Raw genomic sequence first — 17,500 nt, 5'->3', positions numbered from 1 at the left:
TATCTTGTTGACCTGTCAGCGAGACTAATTCTGTTTATCTGGAATTGTTCCCTCAGATATTGTTTTCTGGAAAACATGCTTCTGCTCCCCAAGAGTCATCTTCAGCTAAAAAAAAACCCTATGAGAACGTTCATCATGTTTTACCCATGTGGGATAGCCAGCAAGCATTAGGGCTGATTTACACAGTACGATTTTTGGCACATGTGACAAGCTTACAACAGGCCTACGACATGACTTACAATTGTCCCAGTGTTTTCAAACAATGTTTTAAAATGCTACAACATTTTTTCTGATGAACACTACAATCGTACGTCATGTCGTAGGCCTGTAGTAAACTTGTCACATGCGATAAAAATAGTACCGTGTAAATCAGCCCTAAGGTACCCTGGGTGTAAGGGAGACTTAAATTTTCACCTTAAGTGCCAGAACAGTTCCACAACAGAGAAGCTGAACATACTGTACAAACTTAACTTTAAAGGCAACAACCCAAGTTTGATATAATTCTTAATGGTCACGACTGCAGGTTTTGCTTTGAGCTATGGTTGCAGAATGTGGTGTGATTGGCTGAAGTAACTACAGATATTTTGGTTTTACTCTCACAGCATGCGATTGAAACCAGCTTCAACCTGCCAAAGCTTAACTAACTTGAAAGAAATTTAACAGCTTTCTAGCAAACTATCAGAACTGACAATAATACTATGCTGACGTGTAAATCATGACAAAATTCTGAACACTAAAAGTAATGGTGCTAGCATTGGTAGTAAAATGTAACAAGGCGTGTACAGAAAAGCAAAGTTGAAAATACTGGAGATGGCAGTCCCTGCAGAAAGCTAGCCCTGTTCTTTGCTCAGAATTTGAAAACATCTTTCATTTAAACACCAAATGTTCCTATAGTTCGAGTCTGAACCACTGATACTTGATGAAACGTTTTTGTGTTTGTTTGGGAACAAAATTCTTGTACTATTGCCAGTTGCAATCCAGGAGCTGAATCCTAGTAACACAATATTACATGTAATTAATCTTTTACTTGAACTATTACATTGACATAATGGATCATTTTTACTAGCGTCACCAGCAGCGTTATTTAACTGATACAGGAGGAATCCTCCAAAAGGATTGATTTAATACACAGAGCCAACAATGGCATCCTATCGAGGCCACCCAATCGTCCTTTTCGAACATTCAAACTACAATATTCCATTGACTTGAGATTCTTCATGCAGTCAAACTGGAGAGTATTTATACCCAGTTCAAACTATACGCTACGGAAGCCGAAAAGGGACAATCCAAAAAATAATATTTAGCAAATCCAAATACAAAGTAGTTCAGATCACAATGTTGACTGACCACTGGCCCAAGCACAAGAAGATTGCGACAAAACACTTTTTCCAATTTTCAAAATACTTTTTTTTTCATTTCACAACTATTCTTGAATTACGAAAAAAAATACGTGCAGTCAGGATAATTCATAATGTTAATGAAAACGTTCTTTGATCAACTTCTAAGGAGCGAGCTTTCAACTGCTGAACTACAGTCTTCAAAAGGCTAAAAAGCTGGTAAGTTAACAATGAGATAAAAATGAATTGACACGATAGACATGAATAGTACTGGTACTATTGCTTCCTTAGAAGAATACAGTATTCATCCAGTAGAGTCTTTGAATTGTTGTCATCGTTGTTTCATTAATTTAATTTGTAAAAGGACATGCAGATTTGGGTTGTCACTTTTTGGCTCCATAGTATATTGCTCATGTCAACACAACTTCATGCAATTTTCACTCCTGATTTCTGTTATAACATCACACTAACAATTTGTGCTGCATTGTTAGGAGTTTATTGTAAGTTACAAAATTTAAACAAAACATTTCACAAAAAAAAATGTTTATCTTCCAAAGACCCCAGTAGTCCACTGTATTAATTGTTTCAAACTTAAAACTGCAAATAACTTAGAACTGTGAAATTCACCTTCAAAAAGGTATATTGATGTCATGAATAAGTTTCCCTGCTAGCAGGGATCTATTTTCTTTTGCGTTCGCTGGGTTGATGAGTACGAGAGAAGAGACCTCTTCCATGGGTTGAAACTCGCTCTAATGAGCATGCACGGCGGTTACTTAGCGACCAAATCCTTACGTCACACTTCATGTTGTGTGGGCTCCCTTAACAACAGCTGAATTACTGTAAAGGAATGTGTGGGACACAGTGGGCTCAAGTCAAAGTCAGCAAACATATCATGGGGCATGCGGTTTGAAGAGTGCCGTCCAAGGTTGTGTACGGCGGTTGGATCAGAGCGAGTTTCGACCCCCAGCAGAGGTCTCTTCTTCCGTACTCCTCAGCCCAGCGAACGCAAAAGAAAAGAGACCTCTGCTAGCAGGGAATGAATAAGTTAGATATTAGATACAATGTAAAAGATAAATTACTTAATTTGCAATAATTACCATTATTAAACTTAAGATCTTTTTTGTTACAACTGTACTCTTTGCAGTCACATAACATAATATCATCACTGTCACAGTGATGAAAACAACTTATATGCATGTCGGTAGTAAAAATAATATTATTAATTTATAATAATTTATTGTGCTTTCATCCTATCCCAACTAAACTTCAGGTTGCAGGTTAGGGTCACAGGAGTGTCATTGTTTCACCAAAGCTGGAACAATCCAAACCTTTACTAATACTAACATTAGGCCTAAAGGGTAAAGGTAAAGGTACACGTTATTTAACGTCGGACGTTCCTTTACTCTCTAGAGAGTACTCTCCCAGGAAGCCGACGGTGCGCTCATTTTACCCCCCTCTTTCCATCAGTGCTCCGTTTTAAGGGTATTTAAAGCTACGTAGGCTACACTGAAAGGAAAGAAGTCGAAACAAGGATGTGAGATCCGGGGATCGAACTCGGGACCTTATGCACCAAGGCCGCGCATTAACCGACTTTGCCACCCTTGCTCCTAAACAATGTGCTTTAGATGATGTTTAAGGTTAGCATTATCGTAAAGGTTTGGGTTGTTTCAGTTATCATTGTAAAAAAAAAAAAAGACCTGCAACCCTAACCAGCAATTTGCACTTTACACCCTCTGAATGGCAATTATTTTTCCCAACCTCAAAATTCCTGAAAGAAATGTAAATTCCACTGTTGCTCTATATGTAAGTAGCGTTTCAAATGGTGCTTACTTATAGCCTAAACACCATTTTAAAAGGCGTTGATCAACAGTATTTCAGTCTAAGCACCCATTTTGAAAGGTTTGCGTCCAATAATTGTTGTGATGGCTGATTACTTTATGTAAGTGAAGTGAAACCGATGCAATTCCTGCATTTAGTTGTGTGTGGCTGTGTGTAAAAAAATAAACAAGGTATGTGCAATGTAAGTATAATTTATAATGAATTCAGTTCTCTCAATAGTACTCATTCAAAATGGTATTTTTAAGAGTTAATCCATTGTAGGGTAGTTCATTTGGGTAGTCCATCGGGGTAGTCCACGAACTGGGGGGGGGGGGGGGGGGGGGGGGGAGAAGGGGGCATGAGTGTTTTGTCCCCCACCTCCCAATACTCTTTTGGTAAATTTAATTTTTTTACTAATGGAAAATGTTTATTTCAAAGGAATATTCTAGTTGGGAGCTTTTGCTCACCATTTGAACTACCTGTTCCAGTTTGGAAATGGTAAATAACTTAGAATTGCCACATCATTCATTCACTCACCAACTAACACCTTATTCCAAAATGGCTGCCATGGCAGTATTAATTTTGTTTGTTTGCTTAATCTTGCAAATTAGCCCTTGTCGCCAAGTTCTTAAACTTAAAAATTATTTAAAAGAATATTGAACCTTGAACGAGGCAACAAGGGCTAATTTGCAAACAAACAAAATAATACTAAAATGGTGGCCATTTTGGATTATAATGTGTATAGGGGATTATACATTTTTTGTTACCTTTCATTGAAACCCCTTTTAAAAACACCAAGACATCACCAAACTCAATAAGTTGCAAGGTACATGTACAACCATGGATATAAACCTATGTGTGGTCTGTTTCTCAGCAATAATAATTATTGTTTTTTTTTTGTGATAATAAAATGTAGGATAATTTTTTCATATTAAATAGTGCCCTTAGGCTAATATTTAAGTCCTCTCTGGATGAAAGAGACCATTTTCCAGTATAAAAATATCATTTGTTTGGTCTCAGCCAGCTCGGTTGTGGCCTTCTAAAAAAACGAAGTAAGTCGGCTAGATCTTTGTTTGGTTTTTTGTAATATTCCTCTAGAAATTGCCGTGATTTTCCATCTATCGGTGCATATTGCCGCCCTTTGCCTTTGCCAAGACACTGGTTACCTCCCTGAGACGTTATCTGACAGTAAAATCCTTTATGCTTGTCAAATCTGAGAAAGCAAAAATATAATTTAAAAAACTAAATCACTGAATGAAGGGACCTGCAATTATAATATTGATGAATCAATAATGACAACTGCACATTGACATCAGTTACATTTAGGTGTAACTTGCAAAATGGTAAAAGATCAGATTTTAATTCATAAAAAGATTAATAAACAAATAAGTGAATGAGAAGGAATCAATGAGGCTCTGCCAGGGTAAATTTACCACCTCTTATGCCTGATGAGAATAAAAACTTTCGTGGCTCTTTTGTTTTGGATTTTAGAAAATGATGACGTCACGTGAAAACGATCCATAACAGCGATGACGAAGTGGTGAGAGCATTCGCCTCCCACCAATGTGGCCTGGGTTCGATTCCCGGACCCGACGCCATAAGTGGGTTGAGTTTGTGTTGGTTCTCTTCTCTGCCTCGAGGGTTTTTCTCCGGGTTCTCCGGCTTTCCCCCCTCAGCAAAAACCAACATACAGCTGATTCCAGCTGCCTGTAAGCTGTGCTCCAAGGTCAACCATGGACCGTATAGCGGCTGCCAGAGGCGCCATTGTATGCTTTTGGTTCGACCTTGTTGAGCTGCGTCGTTGCTGTACTTGCGACGACGATTAGCGGCGACAATTATTATTATTATTACGTAAAGAGAAACCACAACAAACAACATTCGCAGGGCCTCATCAATCACTATTGACCACTTTGGTTGAAGAGTTTTTCTTGCACATTGACATTTACCTCACACCAGTGGCTCAGTCGGCGTTGCAAAACGATGGCGAGGGTGAGGTCAAGGGTGAGTATCCTCCACGACATAGGCCTTTCCTAATGCAGGTAATTACCAAGCAGGGTTGTCATTAGAATATTTAACCCTTTAAGCCCCGATGGGTTCCCCATTGACGAGTAAAATCGTCTGGCGTTAGACAGAGTAAAATCTATAAGTGCCATTTGGCACTCTCGGGGCTGAAAGAGTTAAACGGGGACATAGTTTTTTCACGCTGTTAGCTTAACCCTTTAAGCCCCGAGGGGTTCCCCATTGACGAGTAAAATCGTCTGGCGTTAGACAGAGTAAAATCGTCTGGCGTTAGACAGAGTAAAATCTATAAGTGCCATTTGGCACTATCGGGGCTGAAAGGGTTAATAGGTCTTACAAGTATCGATGCGAAAAATGAAACAGTCATCTGATGGTTACAAGTGTTGCGTATGGAAATAAGCTTAATGTAAGGATACTTTACAACGAACTAAGTCTAGGCCAATAGACAATGATTCAAACTTAATGTACCACGCACGCAAGATACGAAAACCACTCCTTATTTGTGGCCAAAAAAGGTGCAAACGTATTCCTCATCTAATGCAGTGGCACTGAACCTCAAGGAAAAGGCATAATGACATTACCTACACTACCCTTCCATAATAAAATAAACAAAAAAAGAAAGGAAAGACACCAGAAGGACTTCAACTGACGTAGAATGACAGAAATCGCCCACCAAAAACCCTAAATAGTCACCCAGCCACCCGAGCCCAAGCCTCTCAACCATGCTGTCAGAATATCAATTTCTGACTAATTCCTTCCCAGATCACGCAAACGTCAGAAATTACATTTACTCAGTTGTGATATGATGAAAGAAACAACTTGGGTTTGTGGCTTGAGACCTACTTGCTCCCCATAGTCAAGCTTGTACTGTACTTTGTCACAGTCCCTTCATTGGAAATATCTAAGTCTAAGCTCAAATACTAGCTATCAAAAACACAGAAGCATAAATTAGGGCAGCTTTCAACAACTAGCTCTGTTTGCAACAGAAGTCTCGAGGAAAGATTCCAGGAAAGTGGTTCAATGAAAGTAATTTTTTATTTAACGAATGATTCATCTGAAAAAATCGTTTGGATTTAATCAATTCTGTAGTCAATCAAAAACATGAAACATTAATTTGAATTGTCTGGTATTATAGTCTTCTGGAGTTAGAGCAACATACTTTAAGAGTGATTTTCTATTTCTAGCGGGAAAAATGTTAAAAGTACTCTTTTTTAAAATTTAATTTTTTTTTTGTCTTTATTTATTACATAATTATACTTGCATATTACGTAACTTACACACGGTACTTATTACAGTTATTTACAAACAGCATGCTAGGCTATTGGAGGTCAGATCTTTGCAGTTTGAAAGCCCACATAATTTCACCATTTCACCGTTTGGCTTCACTTTTAGCTCTGTAGTTTTACCATCCATATGTTTCAAAGACCCATCTTATCTTCACCATCTTTCCTTTATCAGCCCTCCCCTCACCCTCATCCATATTTTACTCTCATCCCCACCCTCAACCTTGACCTCACCCTCACCCTTGTTTGAGCAACGCCTGTGGGTCAGTTGGTTGAGCACCAGGATACCAGGCAGGAGGTCCCGAGTTAGACTCCAGCCCGACCAACACTCAGGGTTCTAAAATAACTCAGACGGAGAAAGTGCTGCTTAAGTTTGTAATTACAAGCACAAATGGTTAATATAATTATAAAGACTATAAACTGTAGGCCCAATCCTGCCTCAAAACGTTTCCTGTTCATCAACACTGTGGGATGTTAAACAAACCACACACTGTTCCTGAAGAGTATAGGGAAGAGACCCTCCCCCCTCCCCCTTCGGACTTGTGGTCTGTCCTCCTTTCACATGGGTAGGTAGGTGAGATCAAATTAATATGGACTGATAGTGGCAGCCAGAGGCCCCTTGACAAGCAGACGTCCAATATCCCCCCGGAGAAAGATTAATTTTGTAAACCACTGTGAGAATTTGTGATACAGTATGTGCAGTAGATAAATCCTAGACCATAAACTATAACCATAAACCACGTGTAACTTGCAAATGGACAAAGATCAACTTAACTGAAACCTCAAAGCTCAAGTTTACCTTGACTGAAATAATAATACTTGGAAAATACCAATATTAATTATTGGAATTTCTTATTTCAGTCAATTTATTAGCTTATCATGCACAGAGAGTACATGCCAAACCAAGAGGTTCAACCAGGAAATACCCATGAAAACATTTACTTCAGTTAATGGTCAAAATTAAGACTCAAACCTCGGGTAACTGGAACACACTTCAATGTCCTACTTTCATGTAACCCACACCAGTTACTACAATTCAATTACCGGTATGTATCACTCTAACTTGGGCAAATCTCACCCAGCGCATAATTATAGGGATCAGGCCAGAGAGTTGCAATACATGTAGCAACCATTATTAGTGTACACGTTATTATTGTTGACACATTGACCAAAGAGGAAATAGGGCTAAACATGCCAGAAGAGTGTTAGTCAAACCCTATCATCAAACTCTATCATCTGTTTCTTACTGGGTATTTGTACATGTACTAATGGGACACAAGTGATATTAATTTGACTCTGAGGCCCTGTTTATATGGTCTCAAGAACCCGAGACAACCCTCCCCTTGAGTTAACCTGGGAGAGATATTTTCCACTCATTTATTTACAAAATATTCTATCAACGGTTTACATGAAGTGGGCAAGTTGTCTCGCCTCGGCATGTAGGGTAACCCTGGCAGGCAAGACAACTTTGTCGCATGTAAACAGTTTGGCTCTACTACCCGAGACGAGACAGCAAAATCTTAAATGTGCACACATAAAATAAAAATCAAAGAAGCAGTGATTTGGGGGCTTATACTGTACATGTTGCTAGCATTTTGTTTTCGAATGAAAAGGTTTTTCCCACCCAAATTCTCACTGCATTCAATGGAAACTCTCGATTTAAAAACAGCCTTGATTTTTTATTTAAACTACATATTACCGCTCGGTTAAGATTGTCAGTCCATTTTCTGAACGGGAAAATGCAAGTATAATTAATTAAAACGAACTGGAAAGAAAGAAGGGCAATGATGATGATACATATTTTATGAAGATGCATCTTAAAACATAAATTATGCATAATTAAGTAGGGTCAACTTTGTCTCAGTCACACAGTTCTCATTCAGACGCTCAGAAAAGTTGTCTCAGGAAGGAGGGCTGTCTCGGGTAACCGAGACCATATACAGAGGCCCTAACACTTTAATCTAATTAGTTGCTACAAATAAAAGGCATCTAATTAATCCTCTAACCTCTGCCCTAGTACATCAATAATAAATACGCCCCAAGATAATAGCAAAAACTATAATTGCACTCTGATATAAATTTTGAGAGGTGAAAAGAAGGTACTAAAACTGGTAATTTCCTCTGAGCAATACGACCCTGGGATGATGACACGGATGACATGAAATGCAGGGGTTTCAATAGAAGCCGGTTACCGGCGGTATACCGCCGCCTGCTTTGCCTCACACCGCCGGCTAGTTTGCCTTGATTTTCACTAAAAATGCTATCATAAACTTGTCAAACTGCCGCCTTCAATGGGCTATCATGGACGGCTATTTCAGAAGTTATTGAAACCCCTGTGAAATGGCAACCAATGACAAGACTACTGCCATGAAATCATGGCAATGATAAAGACTAAAGAAAGATGCTCTTGAAACAGGGACACCAGGCATTGCAAAATTAAGACAAGAAACATGGGCACCCCGACCCCCCCAACCCCACCCCAAAAAAGGAATGCTCATGTATCCTTACTTGTCCTTGAATTTGACAGTATACATGTAGCAGGCTCTTCACTTAGGAATTACCTTAGTCTCTTATTGTAATCGTAAACAGTAACACCAAGAAATCTCTGAACTTCTGACATAACCTCAGCAGGTTGAGTCCTTAGCTTTTCCCCATCAAGGATAAGAATCTGGAAGAAATTGCAACAAAATTAACCATGGAATTCAATTTATTTCTCTATTCCTAAATGTTGTTCAATGCTGATACTTGGCAAAATTTTACATTAAAGGAAGTCAATCTTGAAAAACAAACATAAGCAAAAGAAAGTTCACCAAAAAGTTGAAAAATCCTACCCACATTCTTTACTAATCCTGGACTGAGTTCATCGGCTTTCAAACAACCGGAATTAGAATAATAATTACAAAATTCTTCAAAAACAAACAAGTATATAAAGACCTTAAAATTAATTATGAAGCTACCCGTCAATGGACTCCTTTAGCAAAGTGTATTCATTTGATAGATAGCCTGACAGCCACCACACCCCTTCAGAAAAAAATCAGGGGAGGGGGTGGCTGTACACATGCTAATTGATAGAAAGACAGTGAAACACTGATTGAGATCAGGTTACAGCAATGACTTTTGTGATATACCTGGGAAGGTGAAAAGTACATTAACCATCTTTCTAAATGTTGTACATACAACCCTGGTACCAAACATCTCTGACCAAGGGCTATGACATCTTTTCCATCAGTAGAATGGGTACTGGTAAGAACTTTATGGAATGGGATTTGTGCCGCTGATACTCCATGGCTTTTCATGTGCTTCAAAAAGACAGAAAAAATAGTTATACTACTTACATTGTATTGTTGGGAAACCATACAGTTGATCTACCCTGCAAACAGGGGGCCTTATATCTTACTAAGTAAGTTGGGAAGAGAATGGGACCATCCTCTTCAAGACTTTTCTAGGAACATCAAAGGGCCTCTTCTTACACGATACAGTTGACCATGCAGATAGAAGAAATAAGGAAGTGTGTTTTTGCATGCAAATGAAGTGCTCTTCAGAGCTCTTTCTGCAATCTGGCTGAGCTTAAATTGGGACAAGAGGCTAAGGGAATTTGGGATGCTTGACAGGGTTCAATTGAACTTCGGATGATTGACAGTTTATCCAAATGCACATCAAATCACAAATATTTTATGTGGTCTTGACAACTAAAACCACTCACTTAAATCACACGAGTGGGTTATTAAGTTTAATGTTCAAGAGGTCTTCCAATGCACATCCACATGATCAGAACTGAAAACAACTAATAAATTAATAATAATAATGATAATAATAATAATAATTAATAATAATTAAATGCTTCTATAGCAAGCAAATCATAGTAACATGCTCTTCCCTGGTGAAAATCCTTAAAGGATCTTTGAAGATCTTCAAAGATCTTCAAAGACCTGACAAAGATCTTTAAAGATGAAGATCTTCACAGGATCCTTGAAGGATCCTTAAAGGATCTTCAAAGATTTTCTAACATTGAGGACTCTTGGGATACTTCATCAAGATCCTTGAGGAAATTATCAGGATCTTGCAAAGATCTTACCAAGATCCACACACAAAATTTTGGAAAGATCCTCAAAAGGATCCTTGAAGATCCTCAAAGAGTGCCTGAGGATCTTACAAGGATCTTAAAAGGATCCTTGAAAGGATCTTAATAAAATCTTTGACAGGATCCTTAAAGATCATACTAGGATCTTTTGAGGATCTTTGAAGGATCCTTATAGTGATCTTGAAAGAAACCTTAAAAGGATCCTCAAAAGATCCTCAAGGATTGTATGAGGATCCTTTAAGGATCCTTAAAGGAATCTTCAGAGGTATCTTGAAAAGATCTTTATCAGGATCCTTAAAGATCCTATGAGGATCCTTCAAGGATCTTAAAGGGATCCTTAAAGTGATCTTGAAAGGATCTTTGTTACAATCCTTGAAAGATCCTATGAGGATCCTTCAAGGATCTTAAAAGGATCCTTATAGTAATCTTGAAAGGAACTTTATTAGGATCCTTGAAAGATCCTATGAGGATCCTTCACGGATCTTAAAAGGAACCTTAAAGTGATCTTGAAGGGATCTCCGTTAGGATCCTTGAAAGATCCTCATAGGATCTTTCAAGGATCTAAAAAGGATCTTTAGAGTGATCTTGATCCTTCAAGGATAAGGATCTTATAAGGACCTTTTTAGGAGTGAAGTGTATAAAATCCCTTAAGATCCTATGAGGTATTACGTACATGTACCCTGAAGCATCGTTAAGGAACCAAACTTTGAACATAAAAATAATCACGCTGTACACGAATCAATTAAAAAGAAAACGTTTATTCTGATGTAATCCATTGATTGTCGGAAATATCAGTAACAGATTACCTTGTTTGATGAACTCGTAATAGCTGCAGGCCGGGCCAGAAGCAATATGAAACAATATACTCTCGAAATATCAAAGAATTCGTGTCAGCACGTAATCCTTTTAAAAAATACCAGGGCTAAAATACAGAATTCAGGGCCACATCTAGAGACTCTAGTGACGAATCGGCTCGATCAGTATCTTTTCACATTCCTTTAAGGGTTAATTCTGCTATGATTTGTGCTCACTTTTTCTTTAAAGTACAGTCCGATGAATCGGAGGGTTGTAATCCTCCGCCATCTTGGATAAAACGCGAGAGATAAGACTGGAAACTAGTGAGCCATTTCCCTTTTGGTCAGCAGTCACCAACGATTGCTCCTCTTACAGTTCGGCGGTTTTAATCTAAGTTTGAATCAACGAGCATAAATCTTATGATTCATGATTGTTTTGCCCTTTAAATACTGATTCAAAACGAGGAAATGCATACAGCAATCCAAGTACAAAGGTAGGCGCTAATTATAAGCAGATAATGTTTGAGTTGATGACTTATTGTCCTCAAAAATGACGATAGACTAAACCGGCTAACTCAACCAATTCAAATCTCTCGGGGTTAAAATTCTTTGTGTGTTTAATTTGCATGGCAATGAAGCATTCACATTTAAAATGATATGGTAATACTGGAACAAAACGTTTCAATTCGAAAAGATTGAGTTAGCCGAAATTCGAACTTTTCAAACTTCAAGTCCCAAATAATTTGACATGTACAGGCAAGGATTATAATTCGGCTTACTTGCTCTAATCCTGTAAAAAATAGGTGAACCTTTAACGAGATTACTTACTAGTAATAAGGTTTACATCAAAAGAGTGGTTGTTGCAAATTATATGATTGGCAAAGGATCCCTTCGATTCTCTGTAAATGCTACGTGTCTGAGGTTCATAGCAATTTACAAATTAAAGGTTAGGTGACGCACATTTATTTCCACTTCCACGGCATGACTTGCGAGTACATGTGGAGTTCATGATAATCAATATGAGTAATTTGCCCTTATGGCTTTGTTTTTCTTTCAGGATGCATAACTGCAAAATATTCAGAAAAAGTTCTCAAAAAGCAGCCTCAGCCGACAATAGCACCATATACTGAGTGAAGAAAAAAATTAGTAATAAAAAGATAGATAAAATGAAATAAATACAAATGTGTTAGGTAAAATCAAACGTTATTGTTGTAGTACATGTACTTGTACTTGTAATGTTTCTCTTTCGCTGTTTTTCTAGACGACAATTTAAGGTTTTTGTCTTATTTTTAAGAAACATTTTCTCAATAAAAATGGCTGTTTGTGAAAATATTTTAAATATTCCCAGCCATATCTTCGATATTAATGAGTACTTGATAAAAACTTTATGAGTATCTATATTTTATCTCTATTGTTTCTATGATTATTAATATACATTCAAGTCATATTATAGGTAATTTTGAGAAATTGGTTTACTGTATGCAGCTAGACTTTTAATTGATGGATAACCATGCATGTGACCAAATAACTCCAAAAGCTACTATGATTGTCAGTTGAATAAGATGTGAGCAAAGTTGTCACAGAGTTTCAATGTTAAAACAACAATGTTGTCAAAGGCAACTTGATCCACATCAAGTCTGTGAAAAACAACAGTCAGTGCATCATTTGTTCAGGTTTGTTAGATTTTTATTGTATTCTTCCCATCCCTTTGACCCAGGAGTTAGTGCCAATTTTGGATAACAAGCCAGGGTGATAAGCCTTACCAAACTTCACTTGCATCTTACTCAAGTGAGAATCGTAGTGTGTGGCTGTTTTTCATTCAGTTCAATAAAGAATGCTAGCAAATAAAGTCGGATATTGATTTCCCATGATTCATCATTGTTATTTTACCTCAATCATACTTAGCATTATAACATAAATAGTTTACAGACAAATGAAGCATTTTATGTATTGAAGTTTCTCTTTTACAGAAAGAAAGCTACTTTTTCCAGGTTAAATAAAAGAATTTGTACATCAAACTGCAGTCTAATAAGTGCAATTCAGGGTGAGAAGGTGGACAATAAAATTAATAATCTTGGCTAAGTTCCTGTAAAGTCCTAAATGATATTTAAACATAAACATCCTCAAGGATCTTGCAAATGATCTTGGCAAGGGTTTTTGAAGATCCTCAAGGATCTTGCACCAGATCTTTGAAGATCCTTAAGGATCTTGGATATGGTTTTTGAAGATCCCCAAGGATCTTTGGTTGGTTCCTTCAACATCCTCAAGGATCTTTGATGATCTTCAAAGATCTTGGTCAGGATCTTTAAAAATCCTTGAAGATCTTGCACAGGATCTTGGACAGGATCTTCGAAGATCCTCAAGGATCTTGGACAGGATCTTCAAAGATCCTCAAGGATCCTTGAAGATCTTGGCAAGGATCTTTGAGGATCTTGGCAAGAAAGGCTAAGATCTTTAAGGATCTTTAAGGATCCTAGGTAGGATCCTTGAGGATTTGAGAAAAGATCCTTAGAAAGATCCTCAAAAGATCTTTGAGGAGTCTTTAAGGATCTTCAAAGATCCTTCAAAGATTTTCACCAGGGTTGTGCACTTATATTTCCTTTATACATCGAACATGTCAAGTTTACAATAAATACTGATATAAACTATTTTAATAAAGCAACAACTATAGCAATAAAAATTACAATTGACCAGTACATGTACCTGATCATAATCTATTAAAGTTCGTACATGTATGCCTTTAGAAAAATTAAATGAAAGGTTTTACAATTGAACCTACTGTGAACTTGGAAAAATCCCACCCCCAGATGGGATTTGAACCCACGACCCTTCATGATCTACCGGTAGTCGGATGCTCATCGTGGGTCGTGGGTTTGAATCCCATCTGGGGCTCAGATTTTTCTGAGTTTCCAGTGGGTTAAATTGTAAAACCTTTCATTTAATACGTGTATTTGCACAGTGGACTCCATTAGGTAATTTATTCCATAACGCTGGTGCAGCCGCGGTAAAACTACGATCACCAAGTTTGCGTAGAGTTTTTGCACTACTTGTACTTAATCATTCTAAGGATCACCATTGTTCCTCTCATGGCACTTACCTGGTACCAAGAGTATGCTCTCCTTGCTGGGTCTATCAATATCATTATTATCTTTGCATTTGGGAGTAATGCATGAGCCCTCATTGGAGTCACTTTGCTGTCAAAGTAATTTGCACTCTTCTCAAAAAGGAGTGCGGAACTGGAATTGCCAATGTCACGGAAGAAATCCATGTACCTAGTAGATGAATTGAACATCAATTAATTAATTAAACCTTTACAGGAAAAAAACTCATTCAATAAAATTATTATTTACTACTAACCAGTCTAAGCCCCTGTTGTAGTTATGTCCATTAAAGAACTGCACCTCTTCAAAAGTGGTAACACTTGGTTCACTGCTCAAGATGTCGGGATGCATTTTCAAAAACGTGTGCAGAGCAGTGGTGCCAGTTTTTTGAGGGCCAACTACAAGGAATGATGGAAGTTTTCTGCAGTTCTTTGCCTCATTCCAAATGCTCTTGTGACGCGGGTCAAGGCAAGGATTCTGTCAAAAGAATAGTTAACTTCAGGATTAATGTGACATACGTGTACAGTAGGTCAACTGCAGACAATTTAAAGGTGAATCTAAGGACCGATTAAAAAATAACATGTATTATTATTGGTTTTTGACTGAATTTAACCCATTCAACTCAAACGCCCCAGCTACATGTACCATGCCCCCCCACTGACAAGAAAGTTGGGCTACTCTCAGGGGTCCCTCTAACGGATCAATGGGTTAACCAGGAAGGAAGGGGTCAAGCTGGAGTCAAATATACCAACCACTATCTACAAACTCATTTTCCACAATACTGTTATTAATAAAAGTAAGATTAACCCCTAAACCGGCCTAAACTGGCCATACTCTAACTCTAACGCCAGACCATTTTACTTGTCAATGGGGAACCCCCGGGAGTCAACGGGTTTAATGGTATCTCATATATTCTGTTATTAAATCTTCGACCTGGGATATTGCAGTTCTACTGTACCTTTCTGATTGGTTCACTCACTCTCGGTTATAAGTTCATCTACCGTATGATCTAATATGGAAACTGATTGTATCAAGTGTTGAAAGCTGGAAACTGATTGGTTTTCATTTCCAAGTGTCAAAGCATTCAAAATTTAATGAAAATAATTATAATGAAACAATTATTCCATTCACACTTGTTGGATGTCAAACTGGTTAAAGCCAACGCCGCGCTATAGCTAGTCGCACCTTGTTGGCTATACCATCCCATATCCAAAGCGTACCCATGGAATAATTGTCGATTATTTTATTTTCACCTCTAATAGGATAAAAACAAATCTGCACTTTTGATAGCTCAGTTGGTAGTCTAAGAGCAGTGTCCATTGATCCAGCACACTAATTATTGCATACGTCAAAGCCTGCATTCTTGAAGTGTCAAGACAAGTAAACTATTGTCTGGTGTTAGACAGAGTAACATCTATTAAGTCTCATCCCACTCCTAGGAGTCAATGGGTTAATTAATCAAGTTTATTATAATAATTATTATAAACATCAATGAAATACCATCATGTGTCTGAGCTTTCGCACGAAAACATCATATCTTCACATGTGAAAAGATCACTGTTGCTATAGCTACATATAAAAATCGCATCTGACAGTTTCCAAGACAAAATTCACTGAAGTTAATCCCCGTCTGCCGGGGTTAGTACATGTATCTGGATGGCAGACCTCAAAATATACGACTTGTGGAGAGAAACATAGGACCAAAAATTCCATTTTAGCCCTCCAAAATTGCAAACTACATGTAAGTAAGGTACAGATTTTGTTGGCCTGTTTTATGCAAAACAACAATTGATGCAAAAGTAAATATTAAATATTGATACAGTTTTAAGGAAGAGCACTAAGAAGTTTTTAGAAAGTGTTGATCCAGAATTAAAAAACTTGCCATAAGCAACAAAATTTGCGACATGAAAACAACAAATTTTGTGCGGCAAATATAAAAAGTTATCATTAGCAAAAAAACAAATTGGGAGAATTTTGCAACGTTCAATTTTTCTATTGTTCTTTTGGCTGAACAAGTAAATCTTAAAATGGAAAGTGACCTCGATTTCACCGGCCGCTTGTGATAAAGTTACCTTGTGTGTTACTAACAAATGGATACATCTGTGGCAAAACAAAGGCAAGACATCAGATTGTGGTTTTGCAAGTTTTTTTTTGTTCGTTGAAGTCTAAAAAAGTTCGACAAGATACGTACTGTATGTGTGAATTCAACACAAATATCACAATCGCCCAACTCCTGAGGGCGACCATTGTTTCTGCAAAGTCAACAATTCACTCTCCTAGATTATTTATCACCAGGTAATTCCATTGTTTTGGAAATAGAAGCGCCTTTATAATTTATCAGTGTCACCAATTCTTTTTTTTTTTTTTTTTTTTTATTTAGATGTGATACTTGAGAAAAATCAAGATTCTTAAACATCGTTATTTTATTTTTACACTACTACTAAATACAATACACTATTTACAATACCAAGAAGAGAAAGAGAAACAACATGACAAAAAAAAAAACAGAACAAAATTGAAAGTTAACAAAATTTTCCCAGAGGACTAGGGTCAAGAGCATAAGAGGTTACAGAAAACCTTCAAGAGGCTCCCATTTATTTCGGTTGAAAGTTTTGGACTTTTTTTCCATTGCGTAAATCAACCTCGTTCCCAGGGTCTTCTCGGCTTTCAATATGGCGGCGGGTCTTGAGAAGACCCTGGCACACAGTGAACTAAAAAGATCGCTGATTGGTGCTTTTCTCACATGAACTCTGATTGGTTTAATGTCGAAAGAAAGATGGCGGCTAGTGAGGAGGGCCAAAAGAAGAACAGAATTCGTGTTTAAATCATTTTCAAAATTGTAGCTGTTCCGTAAGAAGCAGCTGCAAATTAACAAGCATAACAGTCAAAAGTAATTCACCGTTTTTTCACGTTGTACGATGATCTACATCAGGCCTCGATTCCAATTAAAACTACGTTGGCTTTTAACGACCTCTGGCATAGCGATTGCTCTATAATATAGAAGGATATAATGGTGTTTGAAAGACGTAACGGTAATTAAGTGATTTTATTTCGTACGTACCTTTAC

General features: G+C 37.6%; 1 protein-coding gene and 1 long non-coding RNA gene across 2 annotated transcripts in view; one reads left to right on the top strand and one right to left on the bottom strand.

The window, feature by feature from the left end:
- Positions 1-17,500, bottom strand: part of LOC138003937 (bifunctional heparan sulfate N-deacetylase/N-sulfotransferase 4-like) — a 37,622-nt gene that overhangs the window by 823 nt on the left and 19,299 nt on the right. The window contains exons 6-10 of the mRNA XM_068850257.1: positions 14,690-14,910; positions 14,430-14,604; positions 9,586-9,756; positions 9,019-9,125; positions 1-4,368 (exon numbers count right to left, since the gene is read on the bottom strand). The exon at positions 1-4,368 is cut by the window's left edge and continues 823 nt beyond it. Of these exons, the coding sequence (XP_068706358.1) occupies positions 4,158-4,368; positions 9,019-9,125; positions 9,586-9,756; positions 14,430-14,604; positions 14,690-14,910 (885 nt within the window). The 3' untranslated portion in view covers positions 1-4,157. The remainder of the gene's footprint in view (positions 4,369-9,018; positions 9,126-9,585; positions 9,757-14,429; positions 14,605-14,689; positions 14,911-17,500) is intronic.
- Positions 10,856-13,203, top strand: LOC138003938 (uncharacterized). Its single transcript, XR_011123698.1, has 2 exons — positions 10,856-11,826; positions 12,390-13,203. It is a non-coding gene; the product is annotated as an uncharacterized lncRNA (long non-coding RNA).

Source organism: Montipora foliosa, chromosome 5, assembly GCF_036669935.1.
Source record: "Montipora foliosa isolate CH-2021 chromosome 5, ASM3666993v2, whole genome shotgun sequence".
NCBI lineage: Eukaryota > Metazoa > Cnidaria > Anthozoa > Scleractinia > Acroporidae > Montipora > Montipora foliosa.
This window is presented reverse-complemented; position numbering and strand designations above follow the sequence as displayed.